The following is a 23313-nucleotide window of genomic DNA, read 5'->3' as shown; positions in this document are numbered from 1 at the left end:
CTTCAAAGTCAGATTTAGAGCAGGGCACTCTCTCCAGCCTTACTTAAACCAAGGCTAATATTATTAACCTTGTTTATGGAGTACCTAGTGCTGCTTTGTCATAAATTTATAACTTAAAAAAACCAACTAGATAAATTGACGGACAACCAGGAGGTAGAGGAGATTGCTTACACAAAGCCCCATGTTCCTCTCCTCACCATTTTGAAGTGATGGCTTAGAGTGCAGGTCAATGGCAGCATAGCCTTCAGGGTATCTGTGTCAGAGTTGCTGCCCCACTCATGTTTTTCTGCAGTGGCTGTGAGATGCCACAGGCTTCCCATTTTCTGCCCTGTATCAGCACGGATGTTCATGTGGCTATGACGGAACAGACAGGACTGGAAACCAAAAAGAGCAAAGACAACTTAAATGAGCAGCTTTCAGAAGGAGGAGTTCCCTGATCCATCTCAGCACACAGCCACAGGTCTGGTAGTCCTGGAACAAGGGAGGCTGAAGGAAAGTGTTGTCACAGATGAGGCAAAAGCAGGACAATCCCTTTGGCAGCAGGCCTTGTTCTTGTTAGAATAAAATAATCCCAGTATCACAGCCAAAAATGGTGCAGCAGAACATGAAATAAGCAATTGTTGATCTACTTTGTAAAGAAACAATGTAAGCAAAACCAAGGACTCATACGTAATTTCTTCTACAGATTAGACTAAACACAAAGGGGCGAGCCTTCAAGAATCCTGTGTGTGTTCTAGAGAAAATCTGGAAAAGATAGAGGTCCTCAAATTAATTCTAACTATCTCCCTCTGTTTTCGCTTTTTGTTTTTAATCTACTTGTACTGATCCCTCCTCTAGTCTTTTGACCTTGCTTTTCTCAATGTTCAGCTCTAACACCTAAGAAAATGTTAGGGGATTTGAGACTTAACTCCAGCATCTGGTTTTAGCATAGCTAATGACATTTTTAGACTAAAAATCAACTTCACGTGTTATTTTTGTGGTTTGAAGCATGCATTCAGCACGCATATGCACTCCCGGGTCTCTTTGTGTCTAGAATAAAAACAGTTTGACCAGTCTAGGAGCTTCCACAATAAGAAGTAAGGAAAGAGATAAAAACGGTTGATAGCTTCATCCTATCAGAAAACTATTATTATTGAAACAACTACTTTTTGAAAGCTTAAAAGATCAAACTTAACCTCTTCACCATGGTAGAACAGTATTTATGTAGCACGCTATCTTCTGAAAACAGAGACCAGAGGCAGCTCTAACAGGCACCCCCCGGCAAATCATTTACAGTGTCACCACCATCAACTGTCCATCCCGTCCCTCTGATGGAGGTCATCCCATCCCTCACAGGCACAGCAAAGGAAATCGTGTGATTCTGCTCCCTCCAGGTCCTTTCGCAGGCTGGGATTTTAATACTGGACTCACTTTTCTTTGGCACTCCCAGCACCAGTGCCATGGCTGACACATGGAAACATTTTACCCTTGCTGTGGCCACCAGCAAAGGGGTATAGAAGACAGCCAGTTTGCCAGGGGCATCTCCCAGAACCCTTGCACCTTCCCTCTGTGGCTACATTCAGATTGAAGATCTCCGCTCTGCAGTGTTTTAGGGCACCAGGAAAGCTCCCCAAGAAGGAAGCTAATTAAGATGTGCACCATGCAGTAACGAGGACACTAGGAAACAAAATGAAGAATGCCTGTGTGAGAAATAATGAAATCCTTTAGGACTTTATTTTTAATTAACTGCTAGACAAATCGTGTATGTGTTGACATATAGCTTCTTAATATACGTTCATGCATTAGCTCTAGGTAAGTGGGACTGAAAGATACTTTCTTTTCAAAAGGAAAACGATCCCAGGAATTCAGCAGTGCTGAAGCAATCTTTAGAAGCTGTCAGAGGTGATCAATGGCTGGAAAAGACAAAAGCCCTGTTCTTGTGCCTTCTCTAGAGGGAGCGGATTACTGATGACATGCTCTAGAGCTTCCCCAGGGCCTCAGGACAGCTACGCTCAATGGGGAATGCTAATTTCTAGCCCTTGCAGAAACATTTCACTCCAGTGGCTGTGTGCTGTGAGGATGCTGAGCACCTCTGGGAAGTCCAAACCTTTGTTGTCAATCGCAGAAGCAAATGGTAACCCTAAGTAATGTGCTATCTATTTAGCTGGACCTTCTGAATAGATACAAGGCCAAAGGGACTGCTGCTTTGTTTGAGGTATTTTTCCACTTGAAACATTGCAGGACTGCATGAACATCGACTTTTTCTGTGTGTGAAAGAGACTTTGTCAATACCTGTGGCAGGCCTCAGCTATCGCAGGGGCAGAATAAGGAAGTTATACGTAGTAAAGAGTGCACAATAAGCCACCACAAGATTTGTTGTACGTGTATCTAAGCATTGCCAAAAGCTTATTCATTCAGGACACCTTGTTGCTTCTGAAAGACAGGATTCCTAGCAAAATCGGATCAAACATTGATAGCTATATGACAGACAAGTAGTTTTGGATATTGATAAATAGTGCTTATAGCATCAAAGAACTGACTTGAACATAGGCACTCTTTGCCAGTGAAACGTGCAATGGTTTTATGTGCAATGAGCATTGTGGGTCTTTCCTTTTCACACCACGCAAAGCACAGAATTACTGAAGATAAGAAGTAATTCCCCCTCCCTTAGGCTGGAGCTGGCAGCCTTGCCTTCCACTCCTGTCAGATGAAGAGAAACAGGCTCTTCTACAAGGATGCTCATCTGACATGTCTCCATTAGCAGCAATACCTATTTTTTCTCCCTACAAGCACCTGGTGGTCTCTCTCGATGGTTAAGTGGAATCCAGACGATCAGCTCAGATGTAGAGATGAATTGTACCTAGAGACCTGCAAGGTCTCACACAGGATTTGGAAATTTCCCAGTTCAGAAGTACAACTCGGGGCAGAATTGCTGTTCCATCACTGCTGCTGCTGTTTCCTGGTGTGACCCGCCAATATGACCACTCTTCAGCAGATGTCTCTTCACTCACCATCCAATGAAAATGTAGAAGTTTAAAACAGAGAGTGGAAAAGAGGGCGAACGGACAGTTAAGGAAATAGTAAAATGAAGGAAAATACCAAGTAAGAAAATGCAACAGTTTGTAAAGACATTTTGTTCTCTCTGTCTTGGGAATTTGTGACTCCAAAAGCAACCCTGGAACCATAACAGAAGAATGTCAACTTTGAGGCAGAAACCAAAACTCAGTGCAGAAATAACAGAAACAAGTCAGAACTGCACCTAGGACCAGGAAAACACGGATTCGAGCACAAGCGTAGTTCAGAAGAGTTGTGGATAAAGGGAAGTGCAGTGCTGTGTGCTGATAGCATGGGGAAGTGGCAGCACATTCAAAACACAGCAGGAGAGACCCCAGTCAGTTTGCACTGAGAAGGATGACATCAGGATTTTGCAGGGGAAGTGCTGGAAATCCTTGAGTGGACTGTGGCTAGAGATCAGTGTCTTGTTATCAGATCAAGAGCAAAAGTCTTACTGAGGTACCTAACTTGCACTTCAATTTTTGGCACCTAGGAGGCAGCGCTTCAAAAATGCCCTGTACAGTTATGAAAACAATATATGCGCTTTTGACAGACTCATGAAATGGGCTTATTTGCCAAGGTTGTGTGCTGGAGTTGGCTGGGCTGGAAACCTTCTATAAATAATGCTAGAGACTTATTTTTACAAAATAAAATCTAGTAAATTCAGATGTTACTCATCATGGCGGGTGGGTGGGAAAGATATTCCCGAAGGTGACAGCTAGCCAATTTCTGGTTCAACGGTCCCTGAAACAGTAAGAGGTGATAACAATTTGGATGTGGCTTTGATTAATCGAAAGATTAGTCATAATATATAAATTCGAATTACTTACTTATGAGCTCATTCATGTGAAAGAAGGCAGGAGGACAAGCAAGAGAAGACCTGTTACTAAAAATGTCAATTCCCAAAAGGCGAATTTTCACAGCCTACGGCTATGTCTAAATTTACGTGCTGGCTCTCGCCGTGGCTCACCACAGGTCTCATGACTGTCTGGGCTGCAGGATGGCCCCAGTGTGACAGCACTCCCACCTGTCTCTGTGTGCAGGCTTCCCCTCTGTGATGCCCACCCAAGATGAACTTTGGAGGAACGCCCTCCCCGACACAGAAACCAGAGAGCAATCCTGGATGGACTTGTCCAGACATAGCCTGAGGAGAGGTCTGTGGAGTCGAGGAGCATTAATGCAGGGGAAACCTGGCATTTAAGTCAAAAGGTGACAATGCAGCTTGGTTTTGTATCCTGAAGATGGAGGAAAATCATACAGAATCTGCATGAATGATCACCTCACGATGGATGCTAGAAATTAACAGAAAATATGAAAGAAATTACTTAAAAAAAAATAAATCCCAAAGTCATGCTAATTTACATTTTACATACAATATTAAAACAAGGAGCAAAACACTTTTTATTTATTTAAACAAAAGGAAAAATAAGAAATTGAGCAGTTATGCAGAAAAGATGGGCCAGATATTAAAAAATAATGTGTGTAAATATATAAAATAAATATATTATTATATATTGTATGTTTAATCTTCTCTCTTCTGACTGCTAATACTCTTAGTTTTCTTGACTGGCATCACAGTTATTTGGAGTTCTTTATCTTATTTTACTTTGTACGTGTGTATTTAAAATCAACAAGCTCTATTAATGGATTGATGTGAAAGTAGCTGTACGTGTATAGGTTCTTGCTGAGGTCCCCCTTGCAGCCTACAAAACAACTGCATGTTTTAGTTTGGATGTAAAACACAGGAACTGTATTCATACTCCATTCATGTAGAAATCTAATATGAAAAAGTATCTTGGAATATTCTACTATATTCTATGCAAGGGGAAAACAGGTAGGACCAACTTTTTAGAAACTACGAAGGTGCAGGAATGAGAGTCTTAAAACAATGTAATTACAGAATTTGAAAATGCTACTCAATTAAGCTTTTCAAAAGAAATTAGCTGAATACCTCTTAGAGCTTACATTATTGTCAGCTTTACAAGGTTCTTATTCAATTTTTATCTGACACACAAAAAGAGAGAGAAGAGAAAAAAATCAGTTCTGATGTTAATGGGTATAATTCTTAACTCATTAGCGTTACACTTATGCTACTGGGATGAATTTGCTCCTCTGAGATTTAGTAAGCCAGCTTTTCTAAAATAATCTACATTAGTTTCCTTCTACGCACCTTTCAAAAGCCTTCATTTTTATTAGCATGAAATGATACTAGCAAGGCTAAAATGAGCCATTTTGGCTGTCTTTAAAACCAGAGACTGTATTTTGTTTCTTTCCAAAGGGCACCAAACAAATCCTACTATCTGTTGACTGTCTAATGTTTCTTTCTTTTGAAGGATTTAATAAAGGATACTGCGAAAGGTGCAGAGTATGCTGCCACAGCTACCACACAGATATAAATGATGTGTCAGACATCAAGGTTGAATTCATTATGAGAGTCCCATAGGGACCCATCTGTCCTGCAGCTGAAGAAAGGAGCCAAACAGATTGAGGAGAGAGAAAACACAGACAAGAAGTGGACAGGGCAACAATTATTTGTTGATATTGAAAATGGTCAAAAGATCTATTAGAGCTAGAAATACACACAGACACACATCTGAGTTTTCAAGAATGGAACTGTGATGACTGCCACTGGGGACAACAAGGCTTTGCTCTTTTCAGAGTGGCTCCCTGTATCTCCTCCAAGTCTTCAGATTAACTGAACACACACACACACACACACACACACAGGTCTCAACCATTTGCATTTCTCTGCAGGTTAACTGAAGATGACCCTCAGCAAAGTACATAGTTATGCAGTTAAGGACAATTTCAGCTGGGTAGATGGGTCTTTGTGACACTCTTTAATGATCCTGTCAAATGTGCTCAGGTTCCCCTGTATGGGTTAAGCTGTTTTAGGATGATTGGTAGATCCAGTGGTACAGCACAAAATTGTTAAACAAGGTGCTCTGCTCTGCAAAACTAATTTTGGAATGAAAAAATTAATTGTTTTCTTTAAAAAATGCATTTGGCTTTGGGTTTTTATTGTATTTTTTCGCTTTTCGCTAAACTCTTTTTAAACACTGACTCGCAAGAATTCTTTTCCTCTGGGAGTCTTGTGGATCTGTGCTGCAGAGCACTGAAACCATCAGCTCTGCCCATTCTCCTCCTCCCTGTTTCTCCCAGACCTCCTTTCCACCTTCTTCTTTTTTTGACTGTGAAGAACAGGAGAAGATCCTCATTACCCTGCTCCACTGCTCTGTAAAAAGAATTTTAAAACTCCTAATATTACTTAATCACAGCTTTCAGTGCCCCTGCTGCCATAAAACATTATAACAATGGGCTGGCACTTCATCAATTGTAATTTGCTGATATTACAGTCACAGTAGTGCTCAACATAATTGCTTTGCTCTACCACTGACTCGTAAGGCTTCTTGATCTCGGTCAATACTTCTTTGCTCTGGGGGTTGCAGCCAGAAATTTTAGTCTAACAACTCAGCTTTTTGAATTTCCAGTTCCTGCCCATCCAAGCAGGATGCGTCACTCCAAATACTCGGCATGCCACTGCCTTCAAATTTCATTCCCAGACACTTAAATCTATTAGAACACACTGTATTCTTCATTATTCTCAATTTCACATGTAGCAGCACCACATTTATGACTTCCAAACAGACATAATAACAGCAGTTATTAAGAAAGAAGGAGCTAGCTCGAAGACAGTAAAATAAAAGAAATTTAGTTAGGACTTTGAATTCCTTGCAAGTCCAAAACTCCTCCCAGCAAGAATATGAGTTCAAACCATACAGATTATTAATAAGATGTTTATTTCAGGACAGAAGGCACCTTGAGACACAATTTGATTATGTAGTGGTTTTCTGTAGACAAATTAAAACATAAATTATCAGCCCAAATGACTTCTACTGGAGATGAAGGACGGCAACAAAATAAGAAAAAAAATAATGCAAACTCTCCCTGACAGGACATATTGTGTGTGACTCATTCTGTAAAAGTCACCATTGTGAGCTGCAAGTATTTATTCCTTATACAATTGTAGCTTCTCTGAGGTTGAGGCAGGAAAAAGCCTCTCTGCAGAGAGCTGTCAGACACAGCAGGCACACAAACACCCTTACTGGACACTTGTAGGGAATAAAGCATAAAATCTATGCCGTGTTACACTGACATGGCTATATGGACAACCACACATAATGCTGAGTTACAGACTTTCTAAAACACTGCAGGGAGCAGATACATTTTGACATCTTTGGCTGGTTTTCTGTGCCACTGCTTTGTCACACCACGGTCTTGCTCTACAAGTTGCCCTCTCAAGCTTCCCTTACAGCAGTGGACCACTCTCAGTTTCTGTAAGCCCAGGGTGGAAAGAAGATGAAAGAGCCTAGAGAGATGCTGCAGGCTTTTACATAGGCTGGCTGACAAGCCCAAGTGCTGGGAGCCCTGGTGAGGAATTCGCTGTCACCCAGTGGGGCTGCAGGACACCCCTCCTTCCCACCCTGCTGTGGCTTAGGCCTGCAAACGCTTTGTAGCAGAGCACTTGCAAAAGCCTTTCGTGCAGGCACCTGTGTGAGGGGCATGGCAGCAACTTGCCAGGATGAAATCTCACCAAAGGGAGGTCTCCACTAGAATTTAATCCCCTTTTTGTAGCCCTGGAATGCTCAGCAATAAGATCCTTGAAGTGACTGGCTTGTTTTCTAATGCTCTGGCTGCCTTAGCAAGGGTAAGAGCTCTTGTCTGGGCCATGGGAGCAGCTGAGGACACCAGAGCATGCCGTTAGAGATGGGCTCTGGGTGGGAATTTGCTCCACGTAGAGTGCAGGGCTTTGGATGCCATGTGAAATCCCACGCACTTTGGCCGATTGGCTCACACAAGTGGAAGGCTATGGTGAGAGTTAAGCTTTGCTTATTCTGCACATTTTGCCAAGATTTTGAAAACCACTTAATGGACTTGGACAGACTCAAGGAGTGTTTCTAGATTCAAGTACTACTCGTTTAATGGGTTTATTTTATAAACATTGGCACTGAGATTTTCAAAACTTCTTTGGGATTTGGCCTGCTGATTCCTCTTAATTTTTAATGCAAAGTAACATCTGAAGCTGGCAACAGCGACATAATTGTATAACTCCAATAGTTGCATAAGCTCATCTCATATTCAGAACAAGGCCTCCATCCACCAGGATGTGTATGAAATAAGTGGCTCATGTTTCTGACTGTAGGATCATTTCCCTTTGGCTTTACAAACCATGACACAAGTACTATGCCCATGTGTGTGCATATATACACAAAATATAAGTGTACATAGTTGTATTTCTTTTAGATATGTGTGTGTCTGTGTATGACTATATATGCACACACACATTCCTAGGTGTGTTGTTCTCCCCTGGTGCTGGCTGCCTGGCTGTTTGCATCTCTTTGGAAACTTCCAGCATTGCTGTTCTGACTCTGCACAGTGCTACCTCTTGCTCCTCTGTGGCCACCCAGGACGTGCTAGTGCTTGGAGAACTTCAGTGAGACATCATGATATGTGTTCCTCTGAGGTTCTGAGCCCTTCACCCTCTGAGAGCAGTAATTAAGGAGAAAGGATACCTAGGGGGTGGGAGATGGGTCAGGATGTTGTAGAGTGTGCAGGCAGTGCAAGCTCTTACGGCTTGCAGGTGAAACTAGAGATAGGCAAATGTGGTGCAATGGATGGATGGGTGCAATGGTGGCTGGCTGTGAAGAGGTCCCCAATTCATTCTTTCCGCAGCAAAGTTCAGGACAGTGACATCGTACTCCCCCAGGACAAGAAAAAGAAGGGAAAAAGGATGAAATCTGGAAGAAACCCAGTCTTCTCATTTAAACACAACAAACTGAAAATGTCTTACATGTTCAGAATAGAAGAAAAGTAGTCATTAACTTATGTGAGGCAGCTGGTTTCCCAATAAAAGCTCCTACGCATTCTGGTTTTAATATTATTGTTCTTGTCAACTGTGGGAACGCAATGTATATTAATGATGGTTTATTCCAAATTGGTCATTATCGGAGTTAATAATTAGGTAGTCAGGCACTAATTATCTCTATTTTGTCTCAAATCATTAACTAAGAAATCTGGAAAAGTAATTTCAGAGGCAGGCATCAGAGCCACACACAGCAGGGCGGGCTCTGCTGTGGGCACAAGAGATGCTTCACTCCAGGAAGTGGCACCAGCCTACGCTTGGGAGCAGAGTGAGGGTGCTGCAGAGTGGCAGCACCTCGAAAACATACACACATGTGTGGTGCCCATCTGTTCTTTGCACTCCTGGTTCACTCATGAAGGAGGAAAGCTCCCTAAAGGCATTACCTGGCACCTGGACAACACAGCATCTCCAGTGGGGCCACCATGGGTCACCATTGCTCACTGCTTACTGCAGCTCCTCTTCCATGCAGCACCCAGATGGAGGAGCACCAGCAGGAGGGACCACAGCAATGGGAAGAGGGTCTGCTTGGAGGACATGGAGTCTCAATGTTTACTCTGAGATAAGCCTCCCATGGAAATGATCACAGGAAAATGCTCAGAACAAGGATGGGTCTGGTGCACAGGGAATGAGTGGGGCTGTCTGAGCTCCTGCTGGGGTAGGGGACACCCACAGCACCCCTCTGTCTGTGCTTTCAGGGTACAGATGAGCCTGAACCACTGTTCCCCACCTGCCAGCAGCACCCACCTCCCCTCAGGTGTGTGCAATATACATGGAAAGCCTTCAGCAGTATTTCAGGGCATATGTTTTGCAGGCCATTTAAAACCGAACTGAGTATACCCTCACAGTGCCTTGGGGGACAGCAACCAAAAAATTCCCTTTTCAGTTATTCTGGTATAATTTGTCCTTCTCATTTCAGAATTTTAAAGGTTATCCTGCCCTTGTGGAACAAAAAACTTACAAGATATCAAGACCAGCACCCACCACCACCATCACCTGTTGTGAACTTACCTCAACATAGAGGATAGGGAAAATGCCAATCTTGTCACCTAGCATTCCTTCTGCCCAGTTGTCATCTACTCTCCTGATGACTGTCAAAATTTCATCCTAAAATCAGAGATACACAAAACACCTAGTCAGATTTTTTCAGTAGAAAGATCTCAGTTTTTAGTTACTCACATGGCAGCATAGGGAGAGAGTGTGCAGAGGAGGCCATAAGCCAGGTAAAAATGTTCCCTGAATCCTGGGACAGCAGCATTCCTGGCCCAGCATCCCATCCAAAGTGCACTGAAGCATCCTGCAGATAGGAGCAGCTCACACCGGCTGCTAGCAGCTCCAAGAGCCTGGGCACAGCGGGTGGGAATAAATGACTTCTGGCTTCATTGCAGGGACAGGGAGAACGTTTGACCCAGGAGATTGCGTCTAACCCAAAGGAGAAAACCCTCTGGCATGAAGCTACCCCTGTGCATCCCGGAGCCCATTGCAGTGCTTGGCTGTTCCAGAAGACAGCACCAGTAGAGCACAGGGAGCCCTGGAAACACTTCCAGCAAGAAGCATAAGGTATAGCTCACGGTGCTCAGCCACTAGGCTACACTGCTGATGCACTGAATGCCAGTTTTCCTTTTTTTAAAAAAATATAAAGTGGAAAACAGGTAAAAAGCCAAAGATAACATAATAAAAACTAGTTGCATTCAACTGTTGGATCAGCTTCTGTTTAGATACAAGTTCATTTTCTAAAACCAAAGGCATTTTAATACTGTATTTAAACCAAGGGATCTAACAAAAATTTCAGCTGATGATTAACTTTTTTTGTGATTATAAGCCAGAAGATTAAGCAAAGTGCAAATAGGATTCACACTGCTCAAAGTTCCTCTTGATAGAGTTAAAACCTAGAACATGTCAGTCATAACAAAACCTCAGGTGAGGTTTTCCCAGTTTGAGCTGCTCAACTTGCCAATGGATTTCTGCTCCCAAGTCTGTCTGCTGGGGCTGTCATACTAAACCCAACCTTGAGCCGGCTCCGCTTGCCACGAAGCTGTGGTAGGCAGCTCTCTCTGCAGGGCACCACCTGGACGCTCAGATCTCCTATGGCCAGAGGAAAGGAGTGGGCTGGGACAAACTCCAAAGTGAAGTTCACTGAGATGTCAGTCATTCTTTCATGGCTTGCAACTTTCCTCCGTTCTTGTGCAGAAATGTATAAAAAAAGAAGAAAACATCTTCCTCCAGAAAGCTGAGGCAGAGTTCCCTGCCTTTCGCACTTTATTTCCACCACTCACTCTAGGAAAATAAGGATTACATATGGTCTGTCATCCTCTGTGTAACAAGCTACCCATGTCAACTGTTCAGGCGAGAGGAGCTGTTCTTTGCAAATACTTCTCACATAGAATAAAACCCCACAAATTCCTGATCCGTGATGTTCAGACTGTGGATTTATGTTGACAGGAAATGACCAGAACAGTGATGTGATGTACTTTGCAGTTTTTGAACATGTGCATTTTGAACACGTGCACTTCAAAATAGTTTAAATGTTTCCTTTGAATTATTCATCTGAGTTATCCAATACGGGAAAGCTCAGAGAAACAGCCACAGACTGAGTCCTTCAGCTATTTATTACAGCTGGAAGGATGCAAAAAGAATTTGTGCATTTAATTTCCTGAAGAAACAGATAGCATTCCCTTCCAAAGCCCTGTCTGCACGGACCATTTTTGATCTGTGTAAAGAGCTGACAGTAATACGTTTCTGCAAAGTTTCCACATGCTCTTACAAAAGACCGATTATCATAAATTTAGAATCTAGGTAAATGGGGTAAACTAGGAAAATAGAAGACTGCATCACTTCAAGAACCTGCTATGAGTGTTCCTACTTTCTATATTTGTCCAGCTAATTTTTTAAAAGATTTTTTAAAAACCTGAAGTGGGATGGGTCTACACTTTCACTATATGTTTTTGTATGCATACATAAATCTTATGTGTGTATGTGCTTACATATGCATGTATCAGTGTATTTCTATATATGTACATATGTGCACACATAGAGATAAGAAATTAAGAAAAAGCTTTTCAACTGTAAAACCCCAGAAGCACTCAACTAGATTTTGTTAGAGGTACTGTGCAATCCATCTCTGGAGCAGGTTGGACAGGCACCTGGCAGGAAAGGTTTACCCTGGGTTGATCCTGCTGCAAGGTTGGGGCAGGGAATGGGTGGCCTTGAAGATCCCTTCCAACTTTACCTTCCATGGTTCTAGGAAAACTGGAAGCATTTCCATACACCAATCTTAGTGCAGCTCTGCCAAGTCTGGCTGCTGAATGTGTTCATATAAGAGAAAATCAGATAGCTGCACATCCCGAGATATGCTGACATCCAAAATGTGCATCTTTGTGGGAGACTGAAGTGTAAATCCTTGAGAATGCTTTCCATTACAGAATTCGTCTTCAGAAGGGTGTTGAAAATCTCCAGGAATTACAGCAAATCCCAAAACATCTTTTGAAATTCTTCATTAATATAAAGTTTCCTTGAATTCACAGACCACGACATCATTTTATACACTGGACTGGTGAAAGCTTCAACACGAACTATTTTATTTTATTTGAACCTTAAATGAGTTGGATAGCTGTGCTACTTATAAATTCCTAGAAAGGATCCCAAAAGGATCATGAATAGTAAAGAGCCACAGATCTCTTGGTATACCACTTCAACTTTCTGAACTTCACTATTTCACATGTACTAAATTGATTTCCAGGCAGCATAAAGGAATCCAAGGCTCAAAACTAATTTCAAAAGCCAATGGTATCCATTGTAGTTTGACAAAGATACCTCGTGCTCTTTTTTTGCCTGTTGCTAAAGTCTCTAATTATTTGCTCTCTCCTACTTGCTCGAATCTCTCTCTATTCATCAGAACAGAGCAGCCTTGCGATAGGCACATGGGTTTTGCAGTTCCAGCTTATAACCGTTATCAGAAAGTAAGTCAAAGATACATCACTTAAAAAGCAATCTGATTGATGGCGAAATGAACCCCTTTGCAGAGAAAACAGCACAAAATTGTGTCCAATAACAGTCATGATTCACGGCCCGATTTTCACTCTCGTCATTAACTGCCATTAATGAAGCAATACAGAGCAGATGTGCCTGCTATTCTGCAGAGATAACCACTCCATCCAGAGCACTGGGGAGATCTCAGTGATGGACGGATGGCACTGCACTCTGCTTGGTGCGCCCAACAACACTTGCCAGCTGGCACGAACATTCCAATCACCAGTGACCGCCAGTCGACTGTCCCTCTGAGAGCACCAAATGCTGCTGGGATTGAGCACTAAGAGGGTGGGACACTGTTCTGCAGCCAGGAACTGGTTTTGGATGTGATGGCTCCATGACTGGCACAGCATTTGTTAAATGCTGCTGTGGGCTGGGAAGGAAAGTGTTGGAAAAATGAAGGAAATAGTTGATGTGGTTAAAAATGTGCTGAGCAATAAAGCCTGGGAAACAGTTGATGCTACCTTGACAGGCTTGAGACTCATCTACCACTGGGACACAGCTTTCAAAAGGCCACATGAACTCATGCATGCAAAGAGTGGTCCAATACCAAAACAAAACTGTGGGCTGAATGTGGACTCAGTCTAAGGCTGGAGTAACTACACAAACAAACAATAATGCAATTACTCCAGATTTGCACCACTATGGCGAAGAGTAGAGTCTCCTTGCACATGGCTTGCACCAAAGAGCCTGTAGCCCAAGGGAGGATGGGTTATTTTTTAAAAACAGAGACAACAGGAGCCCAAGCTCATACCGGGGTATCACATACAGAGTCATTATAAAGCTGAGTTAAATTAGAGCATCCCAAGGGCATACAATGAGACTCTGTATGCCACACACTGACTGCAGCCCAGCTAGGGAACAGCGGGAGGAACATGTCTGAAACTGCTGGAGTTAAACTGGGGCAAAGCTGACACAAGGCTGGAACCTGTTGTTACAGAGAGCAAAACAACTGCTGACCAACTGATTTGGCTGATCACTGCCAAATGCTGTGGAAAAATACATTAAATCACAGACCTGGGATGTTTTGACTTGTAACCACTGCAGAGGAGGGGACAGTGGCAGGCACCTATGCCTGTACATCTGGCTACTTTGGGACCAGTCTGCATGGTGTGGGACAATGATAGCTTGGAGCCTTGTTTGTTGCACCAGGTACTCAAGACAGAGCATTCTCTATCCCTTACAGTCTTACACTTACACATACAAAAATGATTACATTTGATTAATCTTTGCCCTTTTATCTGGAGAGTGTTGTGTCTACAGGAGATGAAAATGGGCAAATGGCAGAAGCCCTCTGCAGCACTGGTCATGAAGATCAGCATAAAGCAGGCTTCATTTCCTTGCAATCCATCTCTGGAACAACAGGACATTTTAATTTTGAAAAAAAAAACAAACAGTGACAGGAAACCCCAAATATCCTTTCTTTGTTTTCTTTTACTGCACAGACAGATATTCTGGTTGTATCATAACAAAGGGGAGGGGAAAAAGCAAAGTCCAGTGAAAGAGCAACAAAACATAATGATACAGGAGATCCCTATGTTTGAGTTCTCTTCTTGCAATCTCTCTCCAGAGGACAACTTTTCTTTACTATATGATTATAAGTAAAATCCAATTACAAGTGTCTGACAGCATTAAATGTGTTGCGGGACAAAAACAGGTTACACTAGATTGTATAAACAGTATGGCAGTGCAACCCCTCTACCTGAGGAAAGAACAAACAGTGTAAATGAAATTGAGATCAAGTCCAGGACCTTCAAACACAAACTGAGACATTCAGATGACGAATATTGCTCTGAGTGACAAATCACATCTACAGCAATGCAGTGCTCGTGACTGTGCAGAGGAACTGACTGTATCAGCAGATGATCTAAAAATCTGGGCTAAACAGGAACCTTTATCAGCGCAGGTGACAGCTAAAATTAGCATTGAGAAAACTGATGAAAACATGACAGTAAAGTCCCGAGATGAAAAATAGATTATTCACTGTCAGGGAGAACAATAGGCAAGACATAAAAAACAGTTACCAGGTGATAGTGTGTGTAGTGGAAGGAGCTAAAGAAAATAGCAGTAGGAGAGAAATCAAACCCCCTCAGGGAAAATACAGTCATCAGGGATAAAAGGATGCAGACAGTAACACAAGGGGTGAAAAAAGGAAAACTGAGGGACTGAGAATAGAGCTATACTGCAGGAAGAAATGCTCCATGTGACAATGACATTGGACAGCCAAGAAAATGAGAACTACGAGTATACAAAGACAGATATTGTGAAGGAGATAGACTAATATACGGCACCAAATATATCAAATACAAAAGTGTCTAGGAAAGGACCTGCTCTAGCAAAAAAGACCACAACTGCCTGCCATACCTGTTAAGTTTCTTAGATTGAGCAAGCAATGAATACCTTAAGCTGACAAGGAAGATTGCTCCTCAGAGAAGCCACTGTTGTACCTCTAGGCAAGCAGCGAGGAAAACAATGTGCCAGCAAATATATATTTATTGATAGGATCTCAAAAGTAAGTTCTGGCTAACTTTCTGTAGTGCCTAGCTGCTGCTTCTCGCTAAGCAGCCCACTTTCTCGCAGGGATTCACAGCTCCAGGGAGCCTGTGTAGTTGCAGGGTCTGCAGTGTTTGCAATCAAACACTTCGTTTGCTATGGAGCAAAAGTGCTTGCAAATCTTTTGTTAAATAAATGAGAAAGTATACATTCTAGGAAATTGCGTTCTGCTGAGAAACGTTGCACAAGTGAAAAAGATGTTACGGTTGGTGAGAAAATTACATGCTGCAAATAATTCATTCAGCTATAATAAGTAGCCTCAAAAGAGGAGGTCAGTAAAATCCTAGTGAAGGATATTTTTATCATCTATATTCATTTCCAACATAACTGTTATTGCTTTATGTGATACTGTAACAACCACAGAGAGTTGAAATAAAACAGAAAATTACAATGAACAGGTTCTCCCTGCTATTCAGAGCTATAAATTAACATTAGAGGATATGCATTATTTTATTGTGGGTTTCTTGATATCCATGAAGCCCATTTAAGGTCAACACAGATTACTAGGGAGGGGAGGGGAAGACAGATAGCAGGTGGGGAGGTGGGGGAGAAAGGGAAAAGCTGATATTTTAAATCCAAAGGAAATTACAGTATCTCAGTTTTCCCTCATTCTACATGGAATTTATTAGACATTTTGGTTTTAAGAAAACAAAGACTGTTTTTTAAATGTCTGCTTTTTAATGTCTTTATGTTCTTAAAATAGGAAATACTGTGATACATGATGATAGTGTATTTCAACTGCTAATTGGTATATGGTATAATGCAATATACATCTTGAAGCTGAATGGCACGTTAAAACACTGGAACATCTGATTCAATCAGGAACATTAAAAGACACGTTTCCATTAGAGTTTTTTCTGAAATTGAGTCGTTCTTGCAGAACATTTCCATGCAGATGAAATGTATGCTTTTTAGACAGAAAAATGTTCTCACAAAGTGTGCAGCCAGTCATCGAGTTTCACTGGCTTTATACCAACCTTGCTGTATGTGGTACGAGCTATCTCACTGCCTTCAGACAAAACAGGAGGAATCCCCCAACCATGCCAACATGGGGCTTGCCCCAGGGGAAGGCTTTACATCCACCCAGGCCTGCAGCAGAGCTAGTGTGCAGGACATTGCAGGGTCACCAAGCAGGCTCTGCCTCCATAGGGAGGGGGATTTGCAAGTTGGGAGAAGTCAATGTCCTTCAGCACATTATATGAGGGGACTTCCCACTCAATAAACATAATTCAACTTTGTCAGCCTGTCCCCACTAGGCTGCCTGAGCTAAAGGGCTTTAATCTTCTCATTCAAGAAACCAGTTGAAAGAAACAAACAGACTGCAGGGGATCTCTGGGCAGAGCTGCCCAGGGAGGCCAGGCAAGATTCCCAGCAGTCCCAGAAACACCATGCTCCAGGCTTGGCTGCCAGCATCTCAAACACCCCATCAGAACCCACAAGCGCAGCTTTCTGAACTTTTTTTTTTAAAGAAACCTATTCCCCTACCTTGGTGAAGGTCAGGCAATCCTTGTCTTGATCTTTATCCTTTATTTCGAAGTCGTAAAGTGCTTTGCCCTGAGGTGGAGCTTGCGGGAGAGGCTTGATACACTGGATGTAGCTGGCGGGGAAGAAGCCATGATTCCCATTGAGCTCCCCATGGTACCAGTTCTCATCCACCTTTCGCCGCAGTATGATGATGTCCCCCTTGTTAAACTTGAGGTCACCAGGCTCTTTTCCCTCATACGTGTAGAGAGCTTTGCCATAGGGAAGCTGAGAAACACTCTGGGGAAACAAAATATGCAACACTTTTAAGCAAACTGGAGCCAGCACCGATTTCCTTCTTAAAGTCACTCTCAGCTAGAGCGAAACCGATCATCCATGACTAAACTACCTAACGAACTGCAGCTGGCTGCTACATAATGCTATACCCTGGATCTTACAGGAAAACTATAAAGCACATGATGGTAAGACTGACAAAGTAATGTGTTACATCAGAGGCACTGCAGTTCTCTTGAAGCTCAGCTGAAACCCACGGCACCTCTTACACCTTCAAGCAGCATCTGTTAATTTGTAAAATATCCTACATAAGCAGGACTACATGTTTAAGCAAGTAATACTTGACATGTCTAAAGGTAAAATATTAGACATTTTGACCTCCAGGGCTGCTTTGCTTTCTGAGGCTCAGAAGATAAACAAAACAAAACAAGCTTGAAGATTCACATGGTTCTGAAAGTTGGCAAGTTGAAAATTTTTCATTGTGTTTGTTTGAGCAACTCCAAACATTTTTGAGTTTGAAGCTTTTAGTTTAGATTTTGATTCTGGAACCAAATACTCTTCTTTCAAAATCCCAGTCTCACACACTGATCACTGAGGGCTACTGTAAACAGTTGTAATATTCTTTGCTGCTTATGAATTAATGTCCCTATGGAAAAGCCAAATAGGCAGAATGCCTCAAATGTTTCTTTTAGAACTAAAAAGAGCTCTGAGGCTTTCACTCTCATTAAAGGAAACAAATTTAAAAAAACCCCTACAAAACAGCACAAAGAGCAAAAAAGCCTAAAAAATTATTAGTGTGATGTGATACAAAAGAGAAACCTATTTGATGGAAACTACTTGACTGTAAGAATTCTTCCCAGAGTTTACTTTGGTCTGGTGTGAGATTGCCTCACCCAGGCTGCGACTGCATGGACAATTTTTTGGTAGAAGTATTGGTTCATTCAGCCCTTGCCCTCCCTGGATCCTTGCTCCCCTTCTTGCTGAATCCCACAGAGCAGGGGGTAGCTGTGTTGAACACAACTGCCTGCTGCTTTGGCCCTACAATAGCTCTTTAACCCATACTGGGAGAGAAAAGTTGTATCGCTGCATTGTCCTGTGCCATTTTTTATTTTAGTTAGCTTGAGCTTGCTAGCCTCAGCTCAAATACGGAGCAGCATGTACCACAGAGGAGAGCAGCATGTACCACAGAGGATGTTAAAGGCGTCCTGTAAAGTCAACCTTTCGTAAGAGCCTTTTTTTCAGAGAAATATTGATAAAAATATAACTATAAATTTTATATTTATAAAAATATAAATATATCTGGGTTTTGTTGCATCTATATGCCTATGAGTAGTCTGTATACTGGCTGTCAATGGGGTGTCCTATAGGGCCAATGAGAAAGTAAAGGTATTATTAATAAAATACCCTGGTATTCCCCAGGGTGCTTCTTATGCCTGTACGTCTGGATGAGATTCCTGTGCATAAGAACAGCACTTTGATGGTTTCTGCTTGGAGAAGGTGGAGTGGCCTGACAGAAACACTGCATTTCCCTACCACAGCCAGAAAATGAGATGCTGGGATGAGTTTTTACGGTATTTGTTAAAGCAACGAGCAGAGGCATTTTTCCATCCCGACGGGTGTACTACATGAATCCACTCTGGCAGGGCAGGTTTTATGCTCTTACACCTGCATCTTTCGGCAGGAGGAGAAGCAACAGCCCGCGGCCTGTGCGGCCTGCACTGTCTGCCAGCCCGGCCTCCTCTGGCTGCCTCTGGGCACCAGATGGTCACTGCAGCAGGCAGGTACCATGCTGTTCAAAAAGTAAGTTTCTTGAGTGCACTTTCACACACAGGCGTTAACTTACTCATTTTATTAGGAAGGGCTTTAAGGAGCTGAGCAGGTCTTGGAAAGCATGAGCAACAGATCTGCTTGCCTACAGCACGCAGTGGAGGCAGCAGTCAAACAGGCACAGCCCCACAGAGCAATACCCATGTTGTCTGGCCGGGGATTTAATTTCATTCAGATGTGTCCCTAGCTCTTGGTTTTCTCATTACTAATGTACAGTTCCTCTTTTTTCTCTGTATTCTTTTGGATTTTGCTGTATCTAAATGAAGGCACTCAGTTAAAGACCAGTATTTTGGAAGCACCTTCAAATGTAATTAAAAAAGCATAAAAACAGAAAAGAAAATCAACACCCAGCTAACAAAGCATGCATCAAACAGTCCCTGCCAAATCAGTGGCAGCATCCTACTGGTACTTTTCTCTCTGCCAGGATGGTTATTTCCCTTGACAACAAAGCTTTGTCCCCCTCCCCAGCATTTTAAAGATTAAGCATGCGATACCATCAAACTCCTTAGGTAAGGTGTGGATCGCATTACCTATCTGAAACTAGGAAAAAAAATAAAAAGCTGAAATACTATGGAGCCCTGTAGTAATTTAGAAATAAAAGATTCATTACTTTAACTCATGCTGGGAGAAGACAATTTATCAAGCACCGAGCAAGACTTCTGCCAGGTGCGCACTGAACCACTGCTGATCCAGGCACACGCCTGGAAAGCACGCCCGGTATCACTTACCCTAGACAGGGCCTTCCTATTCCCAAGATCTTTGTGGCAGTTCAAGGTCAGATCACTTCCTTCACTGTTTAACCCCTTTCTCTTCCCAAGCCTCATTTTACTGTGTAAAAAGTCAACAGCCCCCAGAGCTGCAGAAAGAGAAACTGGTTTTTATTCAGTCTCACACATCAACAATGAAATTCTTATGCAACACATGCTGGGCTTTTATTGCTAATTAATTGAGCTGGCTAGAAGATTCAGGTGCCTGTTTATACCTTCATCTGATGAAAATGCTGACTTTTAAGCAAAACAAACAAACTGCAAGACAAAAATTTCAATTTCAAGTCTGACGTTATTTTATTTGGAGACCCTACTGTTGTACACCAGGGAATCTGCAGTTTAGGTGCTTGTGCTCCTGTTCTCTTTCATGGGCTTATAGACAATGTCATATGGGGACTGTCCTCCACAGAGAAGATCTGTATTTAAGATACTTAAACTACAGCTGCCAGTGGGAAGGTGCTTCCAGAATAAAATGTTTCAATTATCAGCTACAGCTTTTCTAAGTCTGAGCCATAGCTTTCAAATAAAAAAATCTGTAGAGACATTTTTTAATACGAACATGTTGTTTAGTGAAAAAGACAGCCTCCTATTGAAAAATTGCTGTAATTGAGACAATCCCCAGCCTTTCTGTAAGGCCAGAAGTACCCATTTTGATTTAAGCATGCCAGCTAAAGCTTGTACTTACTGTGGACCAGGCAGAGGTAAAGAAATGATGGAGTCCTCTAACCCTTTTCAAATAAAGCTACTTTTCCCTTTCTAAAGCTCTAAGTGTTTGATCCAATTGACCAAAGAGAGAAATTCAATATCACAGTAACCAAAACAAACCCCAAATAAGCTTTTGAAGCTTTCTTGCTGATATTTTCTGGTCAAAAGATCCAGCTTTAGTGGACTTTCAGTGGTCATTATATTAATGAATCCTGGTCCCTAAGAAGCAGATTTTGGCACGTTTGCCATTATTGTTCCTACTTTTTGTTAATCCACAAGTGAGAAGCAAATCAAATTCGGAAAGCTCCCCTTAACTACACCTGAAAGAAGGGAGCATTAAGCAGATTTCAGAAATAGAAGAGAAATGGTCACTGCTGCTGTTCGCTAGCTGTAACGTCACTCCCCATCAACAGTTAGGTCACTCCTAGAAATCTTCCTATGATACTGTGATTAGTTCCCTCTTTGCCAAATCTTTGTGCAGAGCAATTTTGACATAATCACTCCTCCATTCTTCACTTGACATTCCCAATTCAAAGGGAAGAGGATCAGCCAGGACTGACCTCCAAATCAAGGGAAAATCTCCTCCGCCCTGTCCAGGAACATGTCCTTCCCCATTTTCTGTTCAATATCTCTGCCCCACACCCTGTCGTATTTCCCTATTTTAGTGAGACATCATAACCTTCAGCATGCCCAGGTGGTCCTTCTTACAATATCTTCCAATCTAAAGCTGGCTGCAAAGTGTCATCTAAGGGATCAGACTAACAAAAAGCAGAGGCAGGCAATGGTTTTGGTATAGGGCAGTGATAAGTACATAGAGATGTTCCTCCAGCAACTGCAGGAGGGCTCACACCTTCGTCTTGCTTCCTGCTTCAGAAAAGCAAACCCCTCCTCAGATGCTCATGCACCTGGACACCACTGCATCAACAGCCGGCGGACACCATCAAGCTGCCTCCCACTACCCCCCACCATCCACTTAATCCTCTGTGTCTCAGTCATGGGGTCCCATCTCGGGGTCTTCTGCAGCACTATGTCCCAGGAGGTAAACCTCCCTTTTGCAGCCTGGCCCCAGCAGCATCGTGCTGCTCCTCTACCCGTGGCACCCGGCTCCACAATGGCCACCCCTGCCTCTGGGGACTAACACGGGGACAACCTGGCTGCCCCACAAGGAGCACGGTGGAGACCACCACTCCACTATCTCCCCCAAGTCTGCCCTTGACCTGCACTCCTGCTCTGAGGGACGGTTGCCATCACTCCCTCCCCAGCTGCCGTGAAATCTGGACAGGCATAATGCAGGCAGCCGCAAAATTAAATAGCCTCTGCATCTGACTGTATCAAAAAATCAATTTGCCCTGTTGATTTACTGTTAGGTAAACTGGAATTCAGCTATGATATGTATTAAATTTCAAAACTCTGTATGGGTGTGTATAGAAATAAAGAATACAAGAAAGAAAGGAAGGAAGGAAGGAAGGGATGCAGTCACAGCCAATGGCAATGGGCAGCTTCTTTTTCCTGCCAGTAAGTGTGCGTTGGCACAATGCTGAATACTGCCAAAGGTTTCTTTTCTATTTCAGCAATCAATACTGACGTAAAAGCCTGAAGCGTTAATATGCTGAAAATCCCCCTTGCAGAAGACTTAATGATATGTTGGCAACTCAATCATTCTGCATTTGTGTTTCAGCAATGTCAAATGGCAGCAGTTAAGCAGAAACCTGCTGGCAAATTGACAAACAACAGCCATGAAGCAATTAAATGGCAACGCTGGAGAATTTTTCATTACGCATCCTGAAGAACAAAGGGAGGGGGGAAAAAAGCAAACAGGCTTGTTTCCAATAAATTCTCCCAGTGGAAAGCTTCATAGAGCGTGAGCTGCACAGGTAGAATACGTTTTAAGTTTTCAAAAGTTACAGTGGCAAGCTCCAACATGGATCAAAGCCTGCCAGCTCACAGAGGTGCTCGGTGGAGAAGGTCACTACTTAGAAAAAAGCCTGACACCTGCCCAAAGTACAGTGTGGATGCCCACAAAATATGCTTTGCCTACTTCATACTGTTTGGGAAGGGAAAAGCTTCCCCGTGCAACCAGTTTTTCCTGAGAGAGTGAACAGAGCCCGGATGTCCATGATGAGTATCCCTTCAGTTTCTGTGTCTGTGCAACACTAGGAAGGCTGGCCAAAATTATCAGTCTGGTCAGATTTGCTGGCTCACAAACACACAGGAGGAAAGTCCAAGACCATTCCTTGATATCAGCACACTGCATTATATAAGAACTCAAAAATAAAATACACAGCTACTATACCCAGACAGAAGCACTATGATCCAACCCTTTGCTCAAACCAAGTTTGTGTTCTGATTCCTGAAACCCAAGAAACCTCTTGAAGCTCCAGCTCCAGCTCCTCCCTGCAACAGCAGAGCAGAAGACTGTTTTTCTGCCCTGTGAAAGCCACGTTACTGCAGGACGATAACTTCCCTCACCCAAGCTCTTGCCTTGTGCAGCTCAAGCTGTGCAAAGAAGGGAAACCTCAGCCTCTTTGCTGCAAGTGCTACCCCTGCATGCAGGAATCCCCTGCGAGAGGCAGGTGGGACACTGCCCACCCTGTGGGACAGCACCTTCACCTGACCCCTGTTTAGGGGAGATGAAGGGATGAAAGAATCAGGGAAATGCAACAGGTGGAGGAGTGTTTAACTTCTCCTTTCTTCTCCTTCATGGGTCTTGTTCATAGTCAGAGC

At 42.8% G+C, this 23313-nt stretch overlaps 1 protein-coding gene across 1 annotated transcript in view; it reads right to left on the bottom strand.

The window, feature by feature from the left end:
• Positions 1 to 17296, bottom strand: part of LOC104543690 (SH3 domain-containing RING finger protein 3-like) — a gene marked incomplete at both ends in the record, with an annotated part of 50469 nt that extends 33173 nt beyond the window's left edge. Inside the window, 2 exon segments of the mRNA XM_010188355.1 lie at positions 9965 to 10060; positions 17021 to 17296. Of these exon segments, the coding sequence (XP_010186657.1) occupies positions 9965 to 10060; positions 17021 to 17296 (372 nt within the window).
• Positions 17297 to 23313: the final 6017 nt, after the last annotated feature.

This window comes from Mesitornis unicolor, unplaced genomic scaffold, assembly GCF_000695765.1.
Source record: "Mesitornis unicolor isolate BGI_N332 unplaced genomic scaffold, ASM69576v1 scaffold19137, whole genome shotgun sequence".
Lineage (NCBI taxonomy): Eukaryota > Metazoa > Chordata > Aves > Mesitornithiformes > Mesitornithidae > Mesitornis > Mesitornis unicolor.
The sequence above is the reverse complement of the archived record's forward strand: the minus strand, read 5'-3'. Positions and strand labels throughout refer to the sequence as shown.